The following is a 27100-nucleotide window of genomic DNA, read 5'->3' as shown; positions in this document are numbered from 1 at the left end:
ATTAATTGATAATAATTATTAAATCAATTGATCTGACGTGTTTTAATTGATAATGCAAAGTATTAGTTGAGTCTTCACAATTGATTTAAGTGTTTGAATATTTTGATTTAAGTATTTGAATATGTAAAAAGTAATGATAAAAAGTAAAATTGACTTTTTTCTGTAATGCTAATTTTTTGTATAGTCTTAAAAGACTTAAGTTAAGTTAATGGTTTTGTGATTCTTTTTTTTTTTAAACAGAAAAAATTCATTTTTGTGTCATATAATGTCTCATATTAATTAGTGAACTAAAATAATCAGTATAAATTTGAACAATATAAAGTTTTAAATCTTCATTTAATTGATTTATTAGAAATTGATTATCTTTTTAACAAGTTTTTTTTTGAAATTGTAATTTTATTTTGAACAAATATTTGGTGAAAATGAAAAATATACCTTGACAAATTCGATCAAAAATTAGATAAGATTCTAATTTCAATCAAACCTGTAAATCAAACTCACAACATAAAATATAAGATTAATCATCTTGACAAGTAGTCCAATATGGGATATATAAATAATAAAGTCTAGTTTTGATCAAAGAATGAATAATATGATTGAATTTTACTTCAACATTCTGAGCACTACCAAATTGAAGATAAAATTTTGATCATACTCTGACGTTTAAGCACTGTGCCACAAGACTCACCATTAGATAAAAAATAATGAATTAGATAGTACTTTGATTTTAATCTTATCATTCTGTCCTAAAATCAAGTTGGTGTACTTGATTTATGATGGTTTGATTCAAGATTGTCACAACATACAATTTAGTTTTGGGTTTATCTCAAAACATTTTTGAATTTGATCTTGAAAACATAGTAAAAAGAGTACTATCTTCAATTAAGTAATTGAATTTGTTTAAACTTTGATGCTTAAGTGACAATTAATTTAAAAACACCAAAAACAAAAATATTCAATCAACAATTAAACGATTTAAATAATCCTTTATTATGATGATAATTCTCTTTAATCTTACATTATCCGCTAAAATTAAACAATTTTGATTTCACCAAATCAAGTTTAAAGTGATATTAGTTCAAAACCTGAAATGACATCTCTGGTTCCAATTATTTCGATTGTATTAATACAGTTGTTGATTTTATGAAAGTCTTTTAATTGAGTATACTGATTATTCAATGTTTGTTTAATCTGTGATATATTTGATAATAAGTAGTTTCAATTTATGATATTTTAGAATAAAAATTTTTCTTTTATGATTTAAATAGCATGAAATTTAAATGGTGTAATTCAAATATTTTGCCCTTCGATCCAAATCAAGATACAACATTAAAATTTGACGATTTTAACCAAACAAATAGCATTTTGATAAAATTATTGGCGTCGTCGAGTTTCAAAATTAATTAATTAGAACCAATTGATTCATATATTCAATGGTTTTTGAAAATATTATACTTCTTGAATGGATGATTATGATAGATTAATATACATAAATCATAAAGTTTAGGCTAAGTTTTTGAATTCATTAATCATTATTCTTGAGCAGCTACTTTAGTTTCATTGAATATATATCACTAAGTTTTATTGTTCCAGACGGTCCATCATTTTCTCATGGCATAAATCAACAATCAAGAAAGTCGATGATGTTTTAGATCTATTGTTCAAATTTCTTAAATCTGTCCACATGTCAGAGAATTTAGTGTTGCGACACAAAAATTTTAGTGTCTCAAAATTATGTATCTAAGCTTATTAATCTAAGTTTCAGATATCTCTATTTATCAAAACTACAAGGAAATTAAAGGTACTATAACGCAAATATTAAAGATGATCAAATTATATCCACAGTTTTCATCTATCTTACGTCCCCAATTTCATTTGCTCATCTAAATCCCACTTGATGTACAAATTCAGTAAAAATAAATAATATTATTAAACTACAATTCTTCTTTCATCTAACAATATTGAAATCTTCATAAATTGAATAGTTTGAAACACAACTTGTAGATTTTCATAGATGGGGAAAATATGAGAGTTACCAACCAATTAGAATCATTATTATCGAAATTTTATCTTATTGTCATCATTTCCAACGACCCTACTCATAAAAGCACAAAATGTTAGTTGAATGATTCTTTAAGATTTCTTCTACCTCCTCAAGTCCATTTAATAACATCATAGATAAGAAACAAAAGAATCATCCATAATTTCGAAAGAGTAAGTCCAAAACTGCAATTTCATCAATAGAAATGGTAATTTAAATGGAATAAATCAGAAATTAGTATTATAATGATGTTACACTGAAATTTTTCAAATTGACCATTACTAGAAATACTATGTTGTTTCTTTTCTTGTATATTATCATAACTTACACTACCTACCTACTATTTATTACTCTCTTAAATTTGTTTGTATTTGTAGTAGGTACTTAATGCTAGTACTTAGTGGTAGTACTACTATGTACAATTTACTATTACTTAAATTCTTATATTTAAAAAACACGTATTAAATTAAATATATAACACGTCCAATATGAGATAAATTAAATTATAAGTAGTTAAGTAGATGATAATAGTAGAATAATACAGTATTAACCATTGTATTCTATAATTAACTTATATCTAATTATTTAATCAATTTAGATATAATTTCATATCTATAGAATCTAGTATACCTCTTACTTTACTTTACTTAAGATAATCTAATTTTCATTTAGCCTAAGCGTAGTCTAGAAGAAAAGAAAAAAAAAAAAAATTAAAGTAGAAAATTTCATATTTTTTATCAACAACAATTTTATAATTTGTTGAATTATTATTGAAAAAAGACAAGGGAAGTTTAATAATCAATTTCTTTCAACTTCTTTTTGTTTAATCATCATCTTTTATCAACTTGGAATCAATTCATCTTTAATTTCAAAATATTTAATTGAATAGAAAATTATTGAAAATTTAAAACTATAAATTCAAGAACAAGAAAGGGTTCAGTATAAATACAATTCAATAAATAAATCATTTGCCAACTTTAATAATCGAAATTCAAGGGTTCAAACTATTTATATATATATATTAAGTTTAAAATATGGCATCAACAAGATCAAATGCTAGATTAATTCGATTTGGAATATTTGCATTAGTATTAATTGGTTGTGGTTATATATTAACAAGGGGTTCTAACTTCCAACCACCAAATTATTCCCAAACTCAAGGATCTAATTCTCAACAACAACAGCAGAAAGGAGGATCTACTCCACAACAAGCTGTAGGTCAAGTACCTGCTGCTGGTGCCAATAATCAAGGATCAATTGATTCTACTTCAAATTATCAATCAAAAGATATTGGACCAATTCCAAAAGCATTTATGGGACAAGGAGGAAGTGAACCAAAAATTATACCACAAAAAAATATTGATCCATCAACTTATGATCCAACAAAAGATAAAATTAAAGCAACTTTTGTATCATTAGCAAGAAATTCAGATTTATGGTCATTAGCTGAATCAATTAGACAAGTCGAAGATAGATTTAATAGAAAATTTCATTATGATTGGGTATTTTTAAATGAAGAAGAATTTAATGATGAATTTAAACAAACTGTTTCTTCAATGGTTAGTGGTACAGCAAAATTTGGTTTAATACCAAAAGAACATTGGTCATATCCAAGTTGGATTGATCAAGAAAAAGCTGCATTAGTAAGAGAAGATATGACTCAAAGAAAAATTATTTATGGACATTCTGAAAGTTATAGACATATGTGTAGATTTGAATCTGGATTTTTTTGGAGACAAGAAATTTTAAAAGATTATGAATATTATTGGAGAGTTGAACCAGATATTAAAATATTTTGTGATATTGATTATGATATTTTTAAATGGATGAAAGATAATGGTAAAGAATATAGTTTTACTATATCATTACCTGAATATAAAGAAACTATTCCAACTTTATGGGATACAACAAAAGAATTTATTGATAAAAATCCTCAATATTTAGCAGAAAATAATTTATTAGATTGGTTAAGTGATGATAAAGGTAAAACTTATAATGGTTGTCATTTTTGGTCAAATTTTGAAATTGCTTCATTAAATTTTTGGAGATCTGATGCTTATAGATCATATTTTGAACATTTAGATAAAGCAGGAGGATTTTTTTATGAAAGATGGGGTGATGCACCAGTTCATTCAATTGGTGCAGCTTTATTTTTACCAAGAGAAAAAATTCATTTTTTTGAAGATGTTGGATATTTTCATGTTCCTTTTAATAATTGTCCTGTTGATCCAATTATAAGAAAAGAAAGAAATTGTAATTGTGATCCAAATAAAGATTTTAGTTGGAGAGGTTATTCTTGTACTACTAAATATTATACTATTAATAATTTTAAACGTCCAAAAGGATGGGAAAAATATACAGCTTAAAAGGTTTGAGATAGTTACAATAAGATATTTAAAGTTATTTTTATTTAGTTGATTTATTTATCTTGTATAAATTGTCTTTATAAACAGTTTTTGAATTTTCGAGAAACAAAGTAACAAAGAATCGATTCTAGTTTTGGTTATGTATCTCTTTTACTTTCAAATTTATGGGATTCATGGATCTATTGTTCTTAATCTATTTGTATGGAGTTATTTTAAAATCTCGTAAATCTTTTTTTTTATCCCCGATATCAAATACACAGAGGGAATTAAAAACTTATTTGAACACCAATCTTATCATTCTTCTTTTAAAATACCATCATTAATTCACCTAAATTAGAATCTATATCATTCAAATCAACTTAAAATGAGAGCAAATTCAACTCAAATATCAAATAGAATTTTCAAATCTCAAAGATTTATGATATTAATAATATTAACAATATTCATAGTATTATTAATTATAACAGGTATATCAGGACATCATCAAAAAATTTTAAATAATGTTACAAAATTTTCAACAAAAGCAAGTGATAAATTAAATAATTATTATGATTTAAATGATAATAATAAAAATTTAAAAGTTTTAAATAATGAAGATTTATCAATGGAAGAAAATTCTGAATTTCAAGAAGAAGAAGATAAATTAAAAGAAATTGAAGAATCTAATAAAGAAAAAGGAAAAGAGAATGAGAAATCAAAGGGGAAATTAAATGAAATTGATCCAAAAGTTAAAGAAATGGGGGCCCATTAAACATAGATAGAACTAAAATAACTAAAATTATACACCTTTCCAAATAGCTTTTTCTAAATGTTCTTGAGTACGTTTAAATTGAACAATTCCTAAATGCATTAATTCATAACAACTTTGAATAAACCAACAATAAGTTATTTTATTCCATTCTTCTTTTGACGGAATATTGTCAGGTTTTGTTAATAATGATACAAAAGCTTGATAAAAATCATTTAAATTTATTGATGCTGGTGCTTCTTTATATACTTTAAATAATAAACATAAAATTGGACTTTTTATAACTTGACTTAACTCTGATTCTGATTCTGATTCTACTTCAGTTTTTAAGAGTATTGAATTTTTTAAAATTGTTTCAAAATTATCTAAATTTTCTTCAATTGATTGTCTTAAATTTGGTCTTAATAAATTTAAAGCTAAATTTGAATAATTTTCTTCTAATAAATAATTATTTTTTAAATATCCTCCATTCATTGAAAAAATTTCATTAAATAACATATAATTTAATGGTGTTGTTAATATTGGATTACTAAAATAATTTTCTATAACATTTATAAATTGAAAATTATCTATAGGATTAGTTAAGTTATTAATTTCAATCTTTAAGTTTATTAAATAACTATCTTGAACTTCATTTATTTCATCGATTGTATTTTCAAATATTGACTTGAGTAAAGTTTGTATTTCAATGGGGGAAGAATTTGAAAAATTTATAATATCATGAAAATATTTTGAATTAAATAATTTATTATTAATTAATAATTGATAAATTTGAAATTTTTGTTTTTGTTTGGTGGAATCCAAATTATAAATAATATTAATTGAATTCATAATTGATAATTTATGTTTTTGATATTGTTGTTTTGAATGTTGGAAAAGTTTAATAAGTTTTGAATCAGATTCAATTAATTCTTTTACAATTGGATCTTTTTCTTTAACTCTTATTTCAATATGATTTTTAAAACTTGGTAATTTTCTTAAACCATTTAAATAAATTTCAGAATTATCAAATTTTGAAATTAATATTGATAAAGGAGAACTATAAAAATAAATCATATAACATAATTTTATAAAATTTATTAATGAATCAATTGAATTATTACTATTTTCATAACGATTTAATAATATAATACTTAATTTTGAATCAATTAATAAAGGATTTGAATTATTTATTTCTGGTGTTAAAAATAAATTATTTAATATAATATATCCTAAACTTTTATTATCATTACTTTTAAATTTATACCCATTTAATTTAATTCTTATTTCATTTCTTATATTATTTATTAACCAATTACTTACAGTTTCACAATTTAATGCTAATAAAAGTTTTATTGGTATATTTTTTGAAGATGTTAAAATTGTTAATAATTGATTTAATAATTGATGATTAAATAAATTAGTATCCTCAATGACAATAACTAGTTTTTGATCTTCATTTGGTGATTGATTTAAATACCAATTTGATATAATTTCAATATCATAACTTAAATAATTATCATGATTGAAAAAAGGAACTTGATCAATAAATAATTTTATAATTTCTTTCATTAAATTTTTAATATTTGAACCCATCTTTGAATTTATTGTAATTAGCTGATAATTATTCTTTTGATTATTCATAAATTCTAAAAATTCATTTATAATTCTTTGATTATTTGCATTATTTGAAGTTAATTGAATATATCCAATATCTAATTTATTTTCAATTTCCTTTGGTGAACATATGAATTGATATAACAAATTAAATAATTCATTATTTGCATTATTTAAAATATTTTGAATTTTAATTAATTGATTATTCCATATTGTTTGATATAATTGATATCTATATTTTACATTTTTTATAGGTTCTAATCCATTGAAAAGAGGTATAAATGGACATCCTGAATTTTTGAAGTTATGAGTTTGATTAGTGATTTTAGAAAATGTATCTTCAAATGAATTTGGTTGTGGAGTAGTCTTAGGTGTTAAGAAATAATGTGTCTTTGCATTGTTATTGATTGTTGAAAATTGTTGTTCTTGTTCTTGTTCTTGTTCGTGTTGTGGTATCGGTAGTGGTGGTGTTGACGTTGATGATGATTCACTTTCTTCAGCTTCTGTATCTGATAGTTTCCTCTTCTTCAATGGTGGCATTGACTTGTAGAGTTTAGTGGTTGCCTAAAGAAAAGAAAGAATGGTTGTAAAAAAAAAGTTGTAGATAAAATTTCAAAACACAATTGGTAGATCTACACTTTTCTGTAGTACAAAAGAATTTATTATTACTTAGGCTAGTCTTATAAACAAAATATTATTATTATCAACTTCTTATCCTTAAACCAGAAGCTGGTACACCAATAGTTGTAATATCAGTAATATTACATACTGAACCTTTAAATTGTGGTTTATATTTAGCACCAACTAAAGCTTCTTCAACAAATGAATCACCTTTATAAATAGGAGTAAAAGAACCACAACAAATTTGAAAATCAGCATAAGGATCAAAATCAATTGTTATAGAATCACTTGCTATTGAATCTGATTTTGATTTTAGTTTGGTAGCTTGTTCAGCTCTTGGACCAGTTGAACTTATTTTTAAAAATTCTTCTGCAAAATATGAAGAACTTGAATAATTTTTATTTTTAAATGATTGAGTCATTGCAACATTTAATGCATTTAATTTATGAATTGGTTGTAAATTACATCTTGTAAAATATGAAGCTAATTCTAAATTACGTTTTATATCAGTAGTTGGTAATGATCTTCTTTTTAATTCAATTGATAATCCCAAGATATATTCACGACATAATTTTAAAATTTCATGACATTTATTTTCTTCTTCTTCATTTTTAACATTTAAAATTGTTATTGTATAAATAACAGATTTAAAAATTTTTATAGCTTCTTCTAATTCATTTGATTTAAATTTTTTAAATGCAATTTGTAATTGATCTTCCAAAGTATCAAATCCAGGTATTTCAGGTAAAAATTTCTTTGAATCTTCTTCATCATAATCTTCTCTTATAAAAGTTTTAAAACTTGGTAAATCATATATTCCAGGAAAATATAATTTTGAAGATCCATAAACTTGTAAAAATCTTTTTCTTAATGGTTCAAATGTATTTATACCTAATTGTTTTTGTAATAATTGTGCAGCTTGATCAAAAGCTCCTGCTGCAACATAAGTAGCTGGTGTTTTAGCATTTCTTAACCAATCTCCAATTTCTCCTTCATTTTTGGTGATAGGTGCATTTGTGGTGGTAGTATCTTCTCCATTTAATGGTAATTGAACTTCATGATCATCAAAATCTAAATCTTCATCATCCCAAGCACCAACACCATCTTCTTCTTCATCTTGTTCTTCATCATCAAAATCTAAGTTAGTGGTGGCGGTAGTAGCTGAATCAATTGCCTTAGATTGATCATCTTCAATTGATAAATTTTCTACTTTACCAGTTAATAAAGCATTTTCAAAATATGATAATGAACTTTCTTTTAATGGCCAATTATTTATTGGATCTTCAATAGGTTTTGGTAAAGCGATAGTTTCACCTAATTCTGGTAATTCAACATCTTTTTCAGTTATACCAGCTTCATCTAATATCTTTGTAGCAAATTCATCAAGACCATTTGATTTTGCTAAAGTATAAGCTAATGGTAACATACCACTTTGAATATATACTGAACATCTTTTTTCAATATCATTATTATATATAGTATTTTGAACAATTGAAGATAAATCATTTCTATGTTCAGCAATAGTTGTCATTTTTTTCAATCTTTCATTATCTCCTTTAAATAAATACAAGAATGATAATTTATCAAAATAATGTAATTGTTGATAAACAAATTCAACTATATCTATATTACCTTGTAAAAGAGCTTCTTCACCTAATTTTTCCCAAATTTTAGAATTATTTAAAATTTTAGCTTGTTCTAATGCAACTTTTAAATTACTACATTCTAAAGCTAATTCAAATCTTGTTTCTGGATCTTCAACAAAATGCAATGCAACTTCTGAATAACCTTTTTTTTGTAAATATCCAATAATATTTTGTCCAACTAATGTTGAATTTTTAATAATTCTTAAAACTTCTCCAAAATTCTTATTAACTAAAGCTCTTTTAAATCTATATTCTGTTGGATCAATTTTTAAAATATCAACTTGTCCTAATCTATTTAAAACATATATTATATTATTTTGAACTTTTGTTATATAAACTGTATTTTCTAAAGTTTTTATAATACCATTATCACCATTTAATAAAGTATATTTTATATGATTTAATGTAGAATATAATAAAACTCCTGAATCATCCCAACTTGCACTTTTAATTCTTATAGTTTCATGCATTGAAGTAATTAATTCTAAATCTTTATTTGCTATAGTTATTGTATGTTTTGATAATAATGCTAAATATTGACCATCTTGTGACCAACTTACATATTTAACATTATTTACATTTAATTCATTTAATTCCTTTTTTTGTAATACATCATAATTTATAATTGAATGAGCTTTTACTAATAAAACTTTCCCTGGTCCTCCATATAATACATCAATAATTGAAGAATCTAATTGAATTGTTTTTGTAATATTATTATTTAAATCTTTAACATTTAAAATTTTACTAGATTTTATAAATGTAACAAATCTATTTCTTGAAATAAATGTTGCAAAATTACCTTCTCCTTGTCTAATATCTGTTGGTTCAATTGCTCCTGTAGCATGTTTTGGTAAAGTAATTAAAGCATAATTTGAATTATCACCTTCACCATGAACAACCAAAATAGAATTATCAGATTGATTATAAGATAAAGTTCTCATAAATGACCAAGTTTTACCAATTTTTTTTAAACTTAACATTGGTAAAGAACTTTCTTGTTTTTGAAAATCAAAACTTTGAACTTGTTTTTCATTATTTATATAATATAATTTATTTTGAAAAATTGAATGTGCAGGTCTTTCTCTTTCTAATTTAAAAACCATTACTCCTGAATCATGACATGCTGCAAATAAATTTATAGTTGGATGACTTGCAATTAACCAAAATCTATCATGTTCTCTTCTAAATTGTTTTATTGGAACTCTTTTATTTAAATCCCATACTCTTATAGTTTTATCATCACTAACTGATAATATCATATCTTGATGAGGATGAAAAATTGCACTTAATACATTTCCTGTATGACCTCTACAAGTATCAACTTCCCATGCTTTTGTATCACTCATTCTCCATAATTTAACTAATCTATCATCACCAGCAGAAACAATTAATGGTAAAGTTGGATGAAATGAAGCATAATTTACTCCTTTATCATGACCTTCTAAAACATATTTAACTATAGCATTAACATTTCCAAATATATCTTGTTGAGGTAATTGTTGTCTTTGAATTTGATCTTCAAATGATCTTATGGAAGATGTAGGAGCAGAATGTTTTTTTCTTAAACCAGAAATATCCCAAACTCTAACAGTTTGATCTAAACTTGCACTCACAATTAAATCTTCAGTTGGATGAAATTGTGAACTCATAACATAATGATTATGACCAGTTAAACAAGCAATTTCTTGTCTATTTTGCCAATTCCAAATTCTAATAGTTTGATCATCTGAACAACTTATTATCCATGGTAAATCATGATGAAATGATACTCCTCTAACATAATCTAAATGTCCATTTAATGTAAATATACATTTTCTTGTATTTAATGACCAAACTTTTATTGTATAATCATCACCACCACTAACAAATAATGGTTGAGTTGGGTGAAAATTAACGCATCTAACTGGTCCAACATGATCTTCAAATCTATCAATTAAAGTTCCCATTCTATAATCCCATAATTGAATTGTTGAAGAATGTAATGAAACTAAACACCAAGGTCTTTTAGGATGAAATGCTACACCTTTAGCCCTTGATGATTTGGACTCAAATTTGGTAAGCATCTTCATGATGGATTTAATATATTCAATTGATGTTTGTTGGTTGGTTGTAAGATTGGAGTTGTTGTTTGATTGAAAAATTAATTTTGTTGATTTGTTCAAATATTATTTTGTAAGAGAGAGAGAGAGAGAAAAAAATTACTAGGACACGCATTTAATATTACACGTTAAGTTTAATAATGGTTAAGTATATGGAGATAAAATAGTTGTTAGACAAGTTAAGTATGATACATATATTCATATTATTATAAATCTAAAATAAATAAGAAAATATACCCAATGCTATAGCTACAAAAACATTACTTAAATTATTATTTGAATATGCAACTGCAACACCATTTGATCCACCAGTAGTTGAACCAGTTGGGTTTGAAAATTGAACAAATCCACCAATACCATTAGTAGATTGATATCCGTTATTATTGTTATTATTATTTGTATTTTGTTGAGCAGCTGTAGCTTGATTTGCTGCTGCTGTATTTTGAGCTACTGCATTTGCTGTAGCTTTTGATTGAGTTGTATGAATTGAAGTTATAACAGATGATCCACTTGTTGATATAATAGTTGATGTTATATTTTTATTAAAAACATCATCATCTTCATTTTGTGGATCAAATCCTGTTGCTTCATCTGATCCTAACCAAGTTTTTTTATTTGTTAAATAAATATTTTCTTCATTTCCCTTTGTTGAATCATATAAAAATGCATGATAATCTTCTTCATTTGTTGAATTACCATCTTTCATTGTAACATTTGAAGGAAAATCATGAGTTTCAACATGAATTTCTTTAACATGAGCATAAAAATAACCATATTTTTGAATATCTTCTGCATTCCAATCAATTTCTCCTCCTGCCCATTCTATAGTACCTTGACCATTTTGTGGATCTCCTCCAGGCCATAAAGAAAATTGAATTCTTGAAGGAGTTTGTGGGAAATCATATCTTTTTGTTGTATCATTCCAAGTATCATTTTTATTTAAAGTTCTAACATCTTTATTATCAACTGACCAAGTAATATGATCTTCATGCCAATCCATTTCATATAAATGATAATATTCAAAAGTATTATTTACTGAAGAATTTCTTGAATTATTATAATTTAATATACCTTGAGCATAATAATTTGATTGAGGATGTACCAAATCATAACCAACATATTCAAAATCAATTTCATCTTGAACATCTGAAAATAAAATAAAAGCACTTACAACACCACCACCATGAGAAGTTTTTAAAGTAGCACCAATTTTACCATACCATAAATATTTTGTTGAAGAAACAACTGTACCAGTAGTATGATTTGGCATTTGTAATAATAAAGCATTATCATAATAATCAACCCAACCAGTATATACCCAATCAGCTTCAGAAGCATTACCTAAATATTCAGTTTGTAATTCAATAGCTTGAATATCATCTTTTGAATCAAAAGTTTTTTGATAATCATACATTCTTGGCATTGGCATACAAGCAGTTAAATTATATGAATATCTTATATCACAACCTCCTAAACAATAAGCACCAGATCCACATATACCAAATTGTGAACAACATGGAGAAGATTCTGGACAACTTTGAGTAGAATTACATAATATTGTATCTGCTAAAGTATAACTTAGTAGTGATATAAATATGATATAAATAGATTTCATGATATATGTAAGTGAGTGTGTGTGAATGAGTGTGTATGTGTGTAATGTATATTATATGTTTGTTTTATCTGTTGAAGTTGAATCTAATCTTGAAAGGACTTGATTTGATTTGATTTGATTTTGTATGACTTTTCTGTTAAATTCGATCTAAAAATTAGCGAAAGACTTTGTATAGTTTTGATGTTTTATATATATAGCTAAAAGAGAATGTGAGTTTGATTGTTGAAGTAGTAGGACTTTTGTTAAGTGAACGAAAGTGAATATGGAGTGTTAAGATGCTATGATGATTAGTAGTTTAAATTACATGTATTATAACAATTTTAAATTCTGTTGATTTACAAATTTTTTTTCTCTCTCTCTTTGTTTAAAATTAATTAATATTGTTACAAGTAATATTATTTTCAGCCTGGTTATAAATTTCTTAATTTCTATTTATAGATTTTGTTACATAAGATGATGGAATAAGGGATAAATTCAATACAATAGTAGACCAATTACAAAGACCATTGGAATAAGAGATAGAAAAAGAGCAAAAGAATGAATCTAATCTTTCAGTATTCACTCACATAAAGATACATTTTAAGAGAAGAAAGATCAATTAGATTTTGATCTACTATATTAATGCACACGTAAAAATGCGCATTACTTTATCGTGAATTCAAATCGACCCCTCCGTCAAGAAATTTTGGATGTTTTTGAGTATGTAGGTACGGATGAGGATGGTACGGATTGTATGGTGGTACGGATGTCAATGGAGGGGTGCATTTGAAAGGTGGTTTACTTTATATGCATAATTAAACTTACAGTAATAGACTAGTATAAATTTCTTTAGTAAATTAAATTTACGCATCAATCGCATAAATACACGATAAAAAAATAAGACATTATACGACAAAATCTAAGCTATAAGACATATTTTTAGTAGTTTAATAAGAGACATTTTACAAGATCCCTCTCGATCATTTCTTTTTTTATTGTTTACATATTTCTACTTTAGGTTAATTAATTGATTTATACTATGAGAATATCACTACCAATTGTGCTTAATATAATAAAACTTAAGAAATCACGTCTAATATTATTCATTTCTAAGTTGATATAAGCAAAGTTTTACTTGTCAAACCAACTCTATAAAATTATAGCTCAAATAGTAATTACTGAGTAACATCATGAATTTAGCATCTTGCTTTCCAATTCGATTCAAACAAATGGGTTGAGTTCATGATTTTTAAGACGTGTAATCTGCTACCAAATTTTATTAGGTGATACTAACAAATTTTTTGGCTGCAAAACTTTAATAAAAAATTTTATCAACAAACAACTACAATGATACAATATATAGATTTATTAAATAGAAGAACTAAAAAATTTATATAATAACTTAGCTATATTGTTAATACAATCTACTTAATTGACTGAACCTTGAGCTTGAGCAATTCCATTAAATGAAAATCCATATTTTTGTAAAATTGAAAAAGCAATAGCAGTAGCATAATTAAAAGAAACTTGAACATTACCTCTTTTATCAACTAAAACTTCATTTTCTTCTCTTTTACTTGAAGAACCAACAGAAACACCACCACCAACAGCACCATTAATTGGTCCAATTGATCCACTAACTGATCCAGAAATAGAACCACCATTTAAATTACCTTTTATTAATGAATTAGCATCAAATCCTAATAAATTTAATATAGAAAAAGCTAATTGTGAACCAGCTTGTAATTCTTTATTTAATTGATCTTTTGATAATTTTTTAATATCTTCTAAAGTTGGTAAACCAGGTATTTGAGGAATAGAAGTTGGTAATGGAATTATTGGGAAATCTGTTGGTAATTTTGGAATTTCTCCATTAATTGCGTTATTGATGATACCTCCAATAATTGGAATATTAGTTGGTACTGATGTTGGAATAGCAGTTGGTACTGCAACTGGTAAAGCAGTTGGAATAGCAGTTGGAATTGCACCAATTATTGGTAATGAAGTTGGAATAGCAACAGGACCAATTTTTGTTGGTAAAGCAATTGATGGAATTGAAATTTTTGGTAAAAATAATCCATTAACTATTGATGAAGCTAATAAAATCAAAGTAATTGAATCTAATTGCATTGTTAAATCTTGTTTTGGTTGGAATTTTAATTGAGGTTGGTTTGATCAATCTTGAGAAGTGTTCGAATTAGGAAATTTTGACTGATATTTATATTGAAATATGGAAGTGTGTCTATGCTTTGAGTCTAGCATGATAGTATATTAAAAGGCGGTTAGTTATTCATCCTTTAATGACTTGTGTAGTTGGCTATTTAGTTTTAAATAGATGTTACCATGTTTCAAGTAATTAAAAGAAATCTAAAGTTAAGAAATTAAGCTTTTTTTTGTGTTAGACTTAAAATAAAATAGAAATTTAAATTCCCCATATTAGTTGTATGGCAAAAATCCGATATATGGTCTACTTACGATTGATGGACTAAGATCGAGGGTTCCTTGGTATTTCTTTTTCAGATCATTGTCACAGAAGTCTTAGTTTACGAGATATGAATTTATTGTTCTTGATTTTTTTTATTTTCTGTAGTTTTCGCAGCCAAACTTTATTTTGACATACGTGTATCGTAGATCTTACAAATCGAAACTATGTGAGAGCTTCAATGTACTACAGTATTGAAGGATTCATGATGAAGTTTTAGTTATTTTAAAAACAAGGATGGAAACTTGCTTGCAAATTAGATTAATTTGTAGAATGGATTTTCAAATCCGAATTAAAAAATTGTGTAACATAAAACTAAAAAGTATCATAGTTTAAACTAAATGAATTGAAAATGAAACGTAAATACTTCCAATTTAGTTCAAACAATTGATTTACGAGAATACGTAAATCCTTATTAACTGAAAACAAGTCGTAATTAAAAGAAATATTGGTTATGAAAAATCCTTCAAGTAATCGTAAAATCTTTATTTAAAAAAAGGGTTCAAATTGGAACACTTTCAAAAGAAATCAAAAAAGAAATAATAATACAACAAAGTTTAACTTTATTTATGAAATTGGCTGAGTTGAGTCTAGCAGATATCTGAAAAGAATTTATTAACTTTCTCCATAATTAAGGTGAGAAAGTACAAAAATTGTATCTTAAATCTCATTAACCTTTTTGAATTAGTCCAACTTGACCGTAATTATTTTAGATCTTACATCACCGTATTTCCAAATTTTCGTAATTTTAAATTACTCATTTGAATAAGTGAGTTCGACCTCATAGATTTTCTCTTGGTTTTTTTCAATTTTAAATTATTTAGTTCATGATCTAAAATGCGGAGTTCTTTATTAAATTTCCATTCAAAATTCCGGAACGGGCACTTAACTTTAATTTGCTAACTCTTTCCAAAAATAAATTTTCAATCCTTTATTTATTTGCCTTTTTTGAAAAAAAATCATACATATTTGGATCATAAGTTGAAGGTTGATCATAAATTAATCCAGGTGAATTGTTTCCTGCTCCATTATTTATTGAAGTTTGTGACCAATTGTAACTATTTTCACTAGTCATGGATTGTTTTTGTGGTGGCATTGGTGGTCTTTGATATGGTAATGGTGATTGTTGTTGTGGTGGAATTTTTTGAGGTGGAATTGGTTGATGATATTGATTTCCAAAATTTTGATTATTTAATTGATCTTTTATATGAGATAATAAATTTTTATAAAATTGATTACCTTTAATTAATCCCATATAATATTTTTTCCAATTTTCAAAAAATTTATTAATTTTTGAAGTATTCTCGTGGATTTTTTGTTTCTTGTAGGTTGTTGATTTTTGTAAATTTTTAATTTCTGGATTTTGCAACAATATTTCCCATTGTTCTTGTAAATCTTTAATTATAATTTTTGATCTATTAATTAATGAATCTAATTTATTTATAAAAGGTTGAAATTTTTTTAATTCCTGTGGGAATATAATTGTTTTGATTTCATTATTTGATTTTTGTCTTGAATTTATTATTAGAACGTCTGATATATCATCAGAATGAATTTTAGTTTTTAAATTATCAATAATTTGATGCTTGTTTAAATTTATTGTATTTAAATCTTTTAAAAAATTTTCAATTATTTTTATTTGTTTCTCTTGTGAATCATCTTTATCTAATAAACTTAATTCTTGAAATGTATTATCTATGACATTATTTGATTTAAATAAATTAGAAACTTCCACTGATTGTGGACCTTTTATTAATATATTATAAAATGATTTATCTATTAATTGCAGTAATTTTTCATCTGATTTTGTTGCATCATACAATACTTTATTCATATTACCTAATTGTGGATTTTTGGAAATTTGATCTCTAATTTGTTGTTTTAAATTATAATTTGAAGATTCCAAATTTTTAATTTCTTCCAGCTTTTGTGAGATCTCACTAACCTTGTTAACTACTTCAAATGGTATATCATCATTATCTTGTTTTAAAGATTGTTTTATTTGATCAAATGCTTGAGGTAAGTTCAATGAATCCATTAAAGATTTAATTTCTTCATTTGAAACTTCAAAATAATCAATTTCATTTCTTAATAATTGTGATTTTTCTTCTGAATAAAAACTTGATAATTCATGAATATTTATAGGGATAACATTATTTAAAAAATTACTATATCCTTGTTCATTAATTTGTTTAAAAGTTTCCATTTCATTTAATGGTATTATTTTGGCAACTTGCATGGGGGATAATTGATTTAAATTTGCATTTTTTAAAACTAAATCATGATATATTAAATCATTATCTTTTGTTAAATCATTTATTTTAATATCTACAACATCTTTTTGATATTTAAAATTATCTAATATTTCATAAACTGTACCTGAATTTTTTGAAATTGATCTCATTATTGAAGGATTTATATTATCTATTATATTTTTAGATTCATTTAAAAATCCAATTGATTCACCATATTTTCTATTTGCCTCTAGCTGTAAAGCATTAAAATAAAATGATAAAGATTTATAAAATTGAAATTTAAAATATATAATTGAAATCCAAGATTGATCAATTTGAGCAGTTACAAATTTTGAATTTTCTTCTTCATTTTCTTCTTCATCTTCTGGTTTATCTAAAAATTCATCTTTTTCAAAATCATCTATAATTTTATAATCTTCTTTTTCATCATTACTTATCATTTGATAACATTCTTCATACAATATACTTGTAGATTTACATAATTTTGAAATTAATGAATTTTTCAGTTGATTTAAATCATTATTTATTGTATTTATTGTAAAAATTTCTTGACATTGAGCTAAACTTAAATTATTTAAAAATTTTATAGTTGATTGACTTAAATCATCACTTGGAGCATGTAAAAAATTTTCATTTATAAATTCATATATTCCAGCTGCTTGTTTTAACATTTTAATCAGTTCAACTATTGATGATTTATCATTATTTCCTTGCAGTTCAATATATTTATTATTTGCAAATTTTGTTAATAATGAAGCAATATTAAATAAAATATTAGCTTTTTCAAAAGCTAATGAATTTTGAGAATGAATTATATCATTTTGAAAAGCATCATGCCATATAAATTCAATTTTTTTAGATTTATTTAATGATGAAAATTGAATTTTCATATCTAATATTTCTAATTGACTATAATATTTAAAATATAATTTTAATCCAGTATTATCTGCATTTACACCTCTTATATCTTCTCTTAATTTATCAAATGATGATAAATCATTTTGATATGATGAAGTATTTCCATAAATTGATAAAAGATAATTATTTATTGGTTTTATCCAATTGATTTGTTCAGTTTTCTTTCGTGGTACAGTTATTAAATGAGTCTTCATTTTGGAAAATGCAATGTAAGCTTCAAAGCTAAAGGTCTATTGTTAAAGAAAAACTGTGACTCAGTTCAATTGATGATTTAAGATTGATGTGGTTAAGTTTTGCTAATTCGAATGGTTGTCATAAGTTAACAAAATATAGTACAAAAATCAAATTCCGTAAAAAAAGATATTGACCTGTTATTATGTCATAACATTTGGAAATGAGACAAGTAGTGTTTAGTCACAAAAAATAATATATTTTATAATAGATCCAAAGGGAACAAATAATTTATATGGTAAACTATTGTTAATTAATATATTAATTTAAAACCAAGAAGTTCAGACCCTTTTGATATTACAGATCAGATAAATAGTAGGAAATCATACTAATAGCCACTGTATTCCACGTTAGTCAGTAATTGTTAGAACGTACCATCTTAGATTCATATTTTCAAATTACGTGTAGTTAGAACTCCACAATTGTTGAATTTTTGAAAATGAAATTGTTAAGCTCTGGCTACTTGTTATTTGATTAATAGGAATCTAAGATGATAAGTTACTAATGAGACTAATTCTATTAGCAGAATACCTGAAACACGTAATATAAAAATTGATAGTATTGAAAGATGAGTATTTACATTAGAATAATGTCTCATGTTCTTATGTTTCGTGTATGCTAAGGTTTTAATATCAAAGGTTTTGTTACAAATTTCAAACAAATATTAGCAATTTTATTAGAGACCTCCAAAGGCTTGAACAGTATTAAAAAAGACCCACAAGTACATTGGTACATTCATTGACTATTAAACAATTGATACCAATTTAATCAACTAACTGGCCATGTTTTCTGGATTAAAAGTAAACATCCGTAACACAACATTTAAATTGGTGTGGTAACACTACAAACATTTTCAAACAGAATTAGTTTATACCTGTTGAAGTTCTACATTGCCGTCCAAGCTAGTCAGATAGGAGTCAGAGAAGAGGTTAGGTAGGGAAAATGAACTTTGGAGCACTTGGTGTAAATAGTGATAGATAAAATCGTCAATTTTACATTCTTATTTATATCATCAATTGAACAACGCCTCTACAAATTTTACTCTTGATTTGACGTGTCCTATTCAAGTGCTTTAGCTTCAAAGCATAAGTCTACAATGTTATAACGCTTATCCACTAGTTGCCAGATTAGTAAAGTTGAAACAAGTTTAAAACAACTGGTTTGAGAGAAAGGAAAAGAGAGAGAGAAATAATACAAATCATTATTTACAACCAATACTTATCTCAACAGACTTATCACATATATATCATTTTACAACTACACACCTACCCTCCTACCTCATTGAAACACATCAACCATGTCATCTACATTACCTGCATTTACTGACTTAAATGCTACTTGGACATTTATTCAACCTGGATTAGAATTCATTTTAGGTGCACAAAATGATCAAGGTGTAACTTCTACAATGTATATGAATTGTTATACAGCAGTTTATAATTATTGTGTAAATAAATCAAGACGTGGTTCAACTCCTCAATCTATTGCAAGTAATACTGAAAATAATCTGTATTCATTAGCAGGAGCAGAAATTTATTCAAAATTAGAGTTATATTTAGTACAATTTATTAAGAATTTAAAAAAGCAACCAAATGAATCATTTTTAGAATTTTATGTTAGAAAATGGACAAGATTTACTATTGGAGCAGTTTATATGAATAATGTATTTGATTATATGAATAGATATTGGGTTCAAAAGGAAAGATCAGATGGTAGAAAAGATGTATTTGATGTAAATACTTTATCATTAATCAAATGGAGAAATGAAATGTTTCAACCAAATCATGAAATATTGATTAATCAAATATTAGAATTAATTGAAAGACAAAGAAATCATTTAATTGTTGATACAAATTTAATTTCAACATCTATAAAATCATTAGTATTTTTAAGTATTGATATTCAAGATTTAAAAAAACCAAATTTAATAATTTATGTTAATTCTTTTGAAAAACCATTTCTTGATGCAACAATGGCTTACTACTTAAAAGAAAGTTCAGAATATTTAGCTCATCATAATGTTGTTGATTATATGAAAAAATGTGAAACAAGAATAGCAGAAGAAATTTCAAGATCAAATACATTTTTAGAAGATCATTCCAAAAAATCATTTATAAATATTTTAAATAAATCAATGATTGAAAATCATGCTAATGAAATGTATGATCAATTTCTTATACTTTTACAACAAAATCAAATTGAAGATATTCAAAGAATGTATAAATTATTATCAAGAGTTCCTAAAACTTTAGATCCTTTAGCTAATGCATTAGAAGAATATATAAAACGAGAAGCAAATTCAGTAATTGAAGAAATTCAAAAACAATCAGAACAAGAAATAAAAGATGGTAAAAAAAAAGCAATAGAACCAAAAATTTATATTAATAAATTAATTTCAATTTATAATCAATTTAATGATATTGTAATACAAGCATTTAATAAAGATACAAAATTCATTAGATCATTAGATAATGCTTGTCGTTATTTTGTAAATAATAATTGTATTGCATTACCAAAACCAAGATCACCATGTAAAACTCCAGAATTATTAGCAAAATATGCTGATGTATTTTTAAAATCGTCATCAAAAGATTCAGATATAGTAGATATGAATTCAGATAATTTAATGATTATTTTTAAATTTATAAATGATAAAGATGAATTTGAAGAAGCTTATAGACGATTATTAGCAAGAAGATTAACATTAGGAACTTTCAAATCTGAAGAATTAGAAGAAAGTGTAATTCATAAATTACAAGAAGAAAATTCTATAGAATTTACAACAAAAATGACAAAAATGTTTTCTGATATGAAAGCTTCAGAAGATTTAAAATTAAAAGTAAAATCAAAATTAGCAAACGAACAAACAGTAAAAGAATTTACTCCAATGATTTTAGCTCAAGCAAGTTGGCCATTTACATTAAGTAAAAGTTTTGATTTAAATATACCTGAAGAATTACAAATTACAGTAAATACATTAAAAGAAGTTTATTCATCACAACATCAAGGACGTCAATTAAAATTTTTATTTAATCATGGAAGAGCAGAATTAAAAGCAAATTTATCAAAAAAGGGTAAACCAGCTTTTACATTTCTGGTTAGTAGTGTTCAATTTATGATTTTATTAGCTTTCAATCATAAAGCAACATATACAATTGATGAACTTCATAATAAAGTAGGAGGAGAAAAACATGTATTTTTAGCTCATCTTTCAGCATTAACAAAACATAAATTAATTATAGAAGATGGAGAAAATTTAACAATTGTAGAAGAATATAAATCAAAAAAATTAAAAGTAAATTTTGTAAGTTCTGTAAAATCAACATCATTAAATAAAGATGAAGAAGAAGAAGAAAATAATGATATAAGAAATGAAATTAACGAATCAAGAAAACAATTTTTACAAGCTTCTATAGTAAGAATTATGAAATCAAGAAAAAATATTGCTCATAATTCATTATTTAATGAAGTTCAATTACAATCTGTTAATTTTGAAGTTAAAATTATTGATTTTAAAAAAGTTGTTGATGATTTAATTGAAAAAGAATATATAAGAAGAGATGGAAATGGTTATGAGTATATAGCTTAAGATTAATGAAATTGCAAATGATTAGAATGAATGAGATTTGATGTAGATACTCTTGCGAAGAATTTCAAAAATGTGTATTTAAAAGTATATATAAAATGTTGGATCGAAATTAAACTAGCAGGTTAGGTTTATTCAGCATGCAGTTTGGGAGTAATTTTTTTTGGCATAAGTCATCTTCTAAGTCAACAAACAAACAGATGATCAGACTTGAAAAGTAGATAACTTTTCTCATCAAATTATTCTATTTGAAGACTTTCTCGCAAATTCTTGATTTTACAATTTATTAAATAATCTATATAATATATCTATGCCAATACTTTTTCTAAAACCCCCCATATACCTAAACTCTATAAATAACCTAACCTTTATAATAAGAAATAAATAAATAAACAAATAATAATCGATCCTACTAAGATCTAAAACAAGTTAATTAACTTGGACTTACGAAAACAAAAAGTGAATCACTCATTTTTTAATAACACCACCTTCAACACATAATGAATAAAACATTGAATTTTCATCTTTTAATAAATTTTTAGGTGAATCAAATTCTTTTAATTCACCTTGATCTAAAACTAAAATTTTATCACTATCCATTATAGTATTTAATCTATGAGCTATAGTAATAATAGTTTTATCATTAAAATGATTTCTAATAGTTTCTTGAATTAATTGATCAGTTTGATTATCAACACTTGACGAAGCTTCATCTAATGCTAATACTTTAGTATCTTTTAATAATGCTCTTGATAATGATAATAATTGTTTTTGACCATTTGATAAATTGGACCCACCTTCATAAATCATTGCATTTAAACCTAGCTGTTCTTCATCATTTGATTTTGTAGATAATTGTGATATGAAGTCTTTTAATTGAGCTAATTCTAATACTTTCCATAATTCATCATCTGTATGTTCACCAAGAGGATCTAAATTTTCACGTACTGTACCTTCAACACAATTTGAATCTTGTGGTATAATATTTAAATTATTTCTTAAATCAAATAATCCAATTGTATCAGATTTAATAGAATCTATTATTATTGAACCTTGAGTTGGTTCAATGATTCTAAATAATGCTAATGTTAAACTTGATTTACCAGCTCCTGTTCTACCAACAACTCCAATTTTTTCACCAGATTTTATATTAAATGTTATATTTTTTAAAACATTATCTAAATTTTCTCTATATTTTGTGGAATAATTATTAAATTCAATAACTCCTTGTTGTGGCCAATTTTGTGGTGGTGTAACATCAGTTTTCTCCGGGGCTTCTGGTTTTAAATTACAATATTCAATAACTCTTTCAACTGAAATAGATTTTGTTTCAATATCTGCCCAACCTCTCATTATCATACTTAATGCATTACTTATACTCATTGCATTAACCATAATGAACCCAACTAATCCTGCACTAATTTGATGTTTTGTTCCTAAAGTACTTAAAATAAATAAAGATGAAGCATAAACAATAATTGCAGATATACTTTGTAATCTTATGGATAACCATCTATTACAACATAATAAAGTATATTGAGCTCTAATAAATTTATCAGTGTTAAAATTATTAACTTTTCTAAATCTATCATCTTGATTAAATGCCATTATTGTATCAACACCATTTATTGATTCTGATAAATGTGAAAAAAGGGGACTTCTGCAAACACTAACTAATCTTTTTAATTCTCTTGCTGAAGGAATATAAAATGCTCTAACTCTATTAAAAACAAAAAATAATATAATTATAACAATAATCATAATTGGTAAATTGAAAACAACAACTGATAAAACTCCAATTGCTAATAATCCATAATCAACAACTGCTAAAATAGACCAAATTAATTGTTGATCAATAACATTAATATCATCAGAAAATCTATTCAAAATTCTACCAATTGGAGTAGTTTCAAAAAATTGCATTGGAGCTCTTAAAACAGATTGTGCCATTTTATCATGAAAATATTTTGAACCTCTTAAAACACAATAACTCCACATAATTAATGCAGCTATTAACATACATGCAGCTGCTACTATACCAGCTATAGCATAAAGTGATATAAAGAAAGTAATATCTGTATTATATCCTTTTTCTAAATTAAGTTCAGACCAATATTTTAAAACATAATTTGCACCAATATTAAATGTAACATTTAAAGCATATATAAAAACATAAACAAAAATCATTGGAAAATTACAAGCTTTGAAATATTCAAGATAAACACTTAATTTAACTTTTCCTTTTGCAGCTTTTTCTTTTATGTGAGCAGTTTTAAGAGTTTCAACATTTCTGACCTCTTCCTCCAATTCTTTTTCCTCTTCTTCTTCTTCTTCTTCTTCTTCATCTTCGTCATCATAATCATGACTATGCTCTTTAATTAATTTTGACAAATCTCCATTATTTGACATCACTTCTTCAAAACTACCTCTTTCTTCAATTTTTCCATTTTGTAATAAAACAATTTCATTTGAATTTCTTAATACATTTATAGCATTAGTTGCTAAAATTATAGTCTTGTCGCCTAACATTCCTTTAAAACTTAAAACTTCTTTTATAATTTTTTTACCAACATGAGCATCAACTGCAGATAATATATCATCTAATAAATAAATATCAGCATTTGAATATACAGCTCTTGCTAATGAAATTCTTGCTTTTTGTCCACCACTTAATGATATTCCTTTTTCACCAACAATAGTTTGATCACCATCAGATAAAATTGATAAATCTGGTTTTAATTGACAACTTGAAATTACTTTTTTGTACAATGATTGATCATATTTACGTCCAAATAAAATATTATCTTTTATACTTGCATTTTGAATCCATGGTTGTTGTGCACAATAAGCTATTGATCCATTAACTTCAATTGAACCTGATGATAAAGTGACATCACCAAGAATGGATTTGATTAGTGCTGTTTTACCTGATCCAACTTTACCAACAATGCATGTCAATTGATTTCTTTTCGCTATTAAATTGATGTCTTTCAAAGCAATTGTATTTTTATCCCAATTTAATGTAGCATCTTTAATTATAACTGCTTCTTCTGATTTATTATTTCCATGAATCACTTTTGAATTATTATCTTTCATCAAGAAAAAATCAGTTAACCTCCTGAAAGAAATTTTCGCTTCAATCATTGCAACTAAAGCATCAGGTAATTGTAAAATTGGATCAGTCAACATATCAAATAATGATAAAGCTGGAAAAATAATTGAAGGAATTAAAGCATTTTTACTAATTTTAACAAATGTAATTAAACAAGTTATTGTTATAGCAAAAGGTATAGTATTCCATAAAAACATTGAAAAAGCATTAAATTTACCAATTTTTTTAGCCATAACTAATTCTTTTTCATTTCTAATTTTAAATAATCTTTTTAACATTGGTTGTTCCCATGCATATAATTTTATACTCTTGATAGATTGTAAAATTTCAGAAGTTAATTTTGTTCTTTCATCTCTTATTTTCATATTTTGTTTAACTAATTTTGAAATTGATGTACTTACCTTTGAACTTAATGGAACCATTATCACTGCGGTGATGAAACCTAAAAATGCTGATATTCCAAGTAGTTTATAAAGGGCTAATAAACTTATTGTAAGTCTTATTGGGAAATTAAAAACAAAAACATACATTGCTAACATTGCTAATTTCCCAACATCAACTGCTAAATTATTTATAATTTCACCAGTATTTTTATATTTTCTTGCTTCAGATGATAAAACTATAGCTTTTTGATAAACAAATGTTCCTAAAGATGAATAAACTCTTGTTCTAATTCTAAAATGAATTTCTGCAAATCTATAAAGTGATGTAAATCTACAAGTTGCACATATGAAAATTCCAGTTGCAATTGAAAATCCAACTATTGCTGGTTGTTTCTTTTCATTACCAAAATAAATAATAAATTGTTGAAGTAAGAAAGCTTGACCTAAATTGAATAAAACTGTTAATAAATCCAAACCTAACATTTTAATAAAATCCCAAAAATAAGTTTGAATATAAATTTTAAGTAATGAAACATTTTCTGGATCTTTTGCCTTTGCTTCATTCCACCGTTTAACTAATTCCGAATAAGTTGAATTACATTTTAAATCAATATATAAAGGAGGAGTTTGATTAACTTCAATTGAATTTGTTTCATATATATGATTAATTGTAGAATCTAACCATAAAAATGTAATTTCTGACCAAAAATTATGAATAGTTTCAATATCCCAATCATTTAATTCAAAATATTGTTTTAATTCTAAACTTGGTAAATATAAACCAACTTCAAAAATTAAAATTAAAATTGAATTAATTAAAAGACAAAATTCAATAGTTTCGAGGAAATTGTTGTTAGTGGTATTGATGATTTTATATTCTGATGTTATATCTTGAATAGTTATAATTAAATTAAAAATTATTTGAAATCCCCAATACAATGATAAAGAAACTAACGATACTGCACTTCTTAAAGGTTCAACAACATGAAAAGGTAAAATAATAAATCCAAGTAGCAAGAAATTCGCAATCAACCCAATTGACAACAAACTCCAGTGTTGAATCCATAAAAGTAACAATCCATTCAAAATCAATTGACAAACAACCAAGTTTAATTTTAAAATTTGAAAAATTCCAACACTTTTAATTTTAAAAGGATAACCAAAACTATATTTAATTTTAAGATTTCCATAATAATTTTGAAAAAATAAAATATAAAGTTGTATCAAGGAACCAAATATAAATAATGTTGTTGCTATGATTAATATGGATGCTAAAAAACATGGATTTATTGAATTTGAAAATTCATTAATTAATGGATGTTTTAGTGATTCTATAAATTTACATGAAGATGATTGATTGAAAGATAGTCCATGATTCATCATGGAAATTGATAATTCCATTGGAAACAAATTGAAATT

The 27100-nt window shown here is 25.0% G+C and overlaps 9 protein-coding genes across 9 annotated transcripts; 3 read left to right on the top strand and 6 right to left on the bottom strand. All coding sequences in view use genetic code 12, as the record gives it.

Moving 5' to 3' along the window:
• Positions 1-3075: 3075 nt before the first annotated feature.
• Positions 3076-4407, top strand: MNT1 (alpha-1,2-mannosyltransferase KTR1; the record flags this gene model as incomplete). The annotated part of the gene is made up of 1 exon (XM_051760621.1): positions 3076-4407. One exon carries the CDS (start codon positions 3076-3078, stop codon positions 4405-4407), a length of 1332 nt encoding a protein of 443 aa, XP_051611761.1.
• Positions 4408-4771: 364 nt separating this feature from the next.
• KGF55_005592 (uncharacterized protein) lies at positions 4772-5158 on the top strand (the record flags this gene model as incomplete). Its single annotated transcript, XM_051760620.1, has 1 exon — positions 4772-5158. The coding sequence occupies one exon, from the start codon at positions 4772-4774 to the stop codon at positions 5156-5158; it is 387 nt and encodes a 128-aa protein (XP_051611760.1).
• A 27-nt stretch (positions 5159-5185) lies between these two features.
• ORC3 (origin recognition complex subunit 3) lies at positions 5186-7291 on the bottom strand (the record flags this gene model as incomplete). The annotated part of the gene is made up of 1 exon (XM_051760619.1): positions 5186-7291. One exon carries the CDS (start codon positions 7289-7291, stop codon positions 5186-5188), a length of 2106 nt encoding a protein of 701 aa, XP_051611759.1.
• A 163-nt stretch (positions 7292-7454) lies between these two features.
• On the bottom strand, positions 7455-11090 carry KGF55_005590 (coatomer subunit alpha; the record flags this gene model as incomplete). Its single annotated transcript, XM_051760618.1, has 1 exon — positions 7455-11090. One exon carries the CDS (start codon positions 11088-11090, stop codon positions 7455-7457), a length of 3636 nt encoding a protein of 1211 aa, XP_051611758.1.
• A 244-nt stretch (positions 11091-11334) lies between these two features.
• On the bottom strand, positions 11335-12735 carry UTR2 (Utr2p; the record flags this gene model as incomplete). The annotated part of the gene is made up of 1 exon (XM_051760617.1): positions 11335-12735. One exon carries the CDS (start codon positions 12733-12735, stop codon positions 11335-11337), a length of 1401 nt encoding a protein of 466 aa, XP_051611757.1.
• A 1407-nt stretch (positions 12736-14142) lies between these two features.
• KGF55_005588 (uncharacterized protein) lies at positions 14143-14844 on the bottom strand (the record flags this gene model as incomplete). Its single annotated transcript, XM_051760616.1, has 1 exon — positions 14143-14844. One exon carries the CDS (start codon positions 14842-14844, stop codon positions 14143-14145), a length of 702 nt encoding a protein of 233 aa, XP_051611756.1.
• A 1283-nt stretch (positions 14845-16127) lies between these two features.
• Positions 16128-18563, bottom strand: BRO1 (Bro1p; the record flags this gene model as incomplete). Its single annotated transcript, XM_051760615.1, has 1 exon — positions 16128-18563. The coding sequence occupies one exon, from the start codon at positions 18561-18563 to the stop codon at positions 16128-16130; it is 2436 nt and encodes an 811-aa protein (XP_051611755.1).
• Positions 18564-19897: 1334 nt separating this feature from the next.
• Positions 19898-22189, top strand: CDC53 (cullin; the record flags this gene model as incomplete). The annotated part of the gene is made up of 1 exon (XM_051760613.1): positions 19898-22189. The coding sequence occupies one exon, from the start codon at positions 19898-19900 to the stop codon at positions 22187-22189; it is 2292 nt and encodes a 763-aa protein (XP_051611754.1).
• A 465-nt stretch (positions 22190-22654) lies between these two features.
• On the bottom strand, positions 22655-27082 carry KGF55_005585 (uncharacterized protein; the record flags this gene model as incomplete). The annotated part of the gene is made up of 1 exon (XM_051760612.1): positions 22655-27082. One exon carries the CDS (start codon positions 27080-27082, stop codon positions 22655-22657), a length of 4428 nt encoding a protein of 1475 aa, XP_051611753.1.
• Positions 27083-27100: the final 18 nt, after the last annotated feature.

The sequence above is a fragment of the Candida pseudojiufengensis genome (assembly GCF_024610245.1).
Source record: "Candida pseudojiufengensis strain CBS 10847 chromosome Unknown scaffold23, whole genome shotgun sequence".
NCBI classification, from domain to species: Eukaryota; Fungi; Ascomycota; class Pichiomycetes; order Serinales; family Debaryomycetaceae; genus Lodderomyces; species Lodderomyces pseudojiufengensis.
This window is presented reverse-complemented; position numbering and strand designations above follow the sequence as displayed.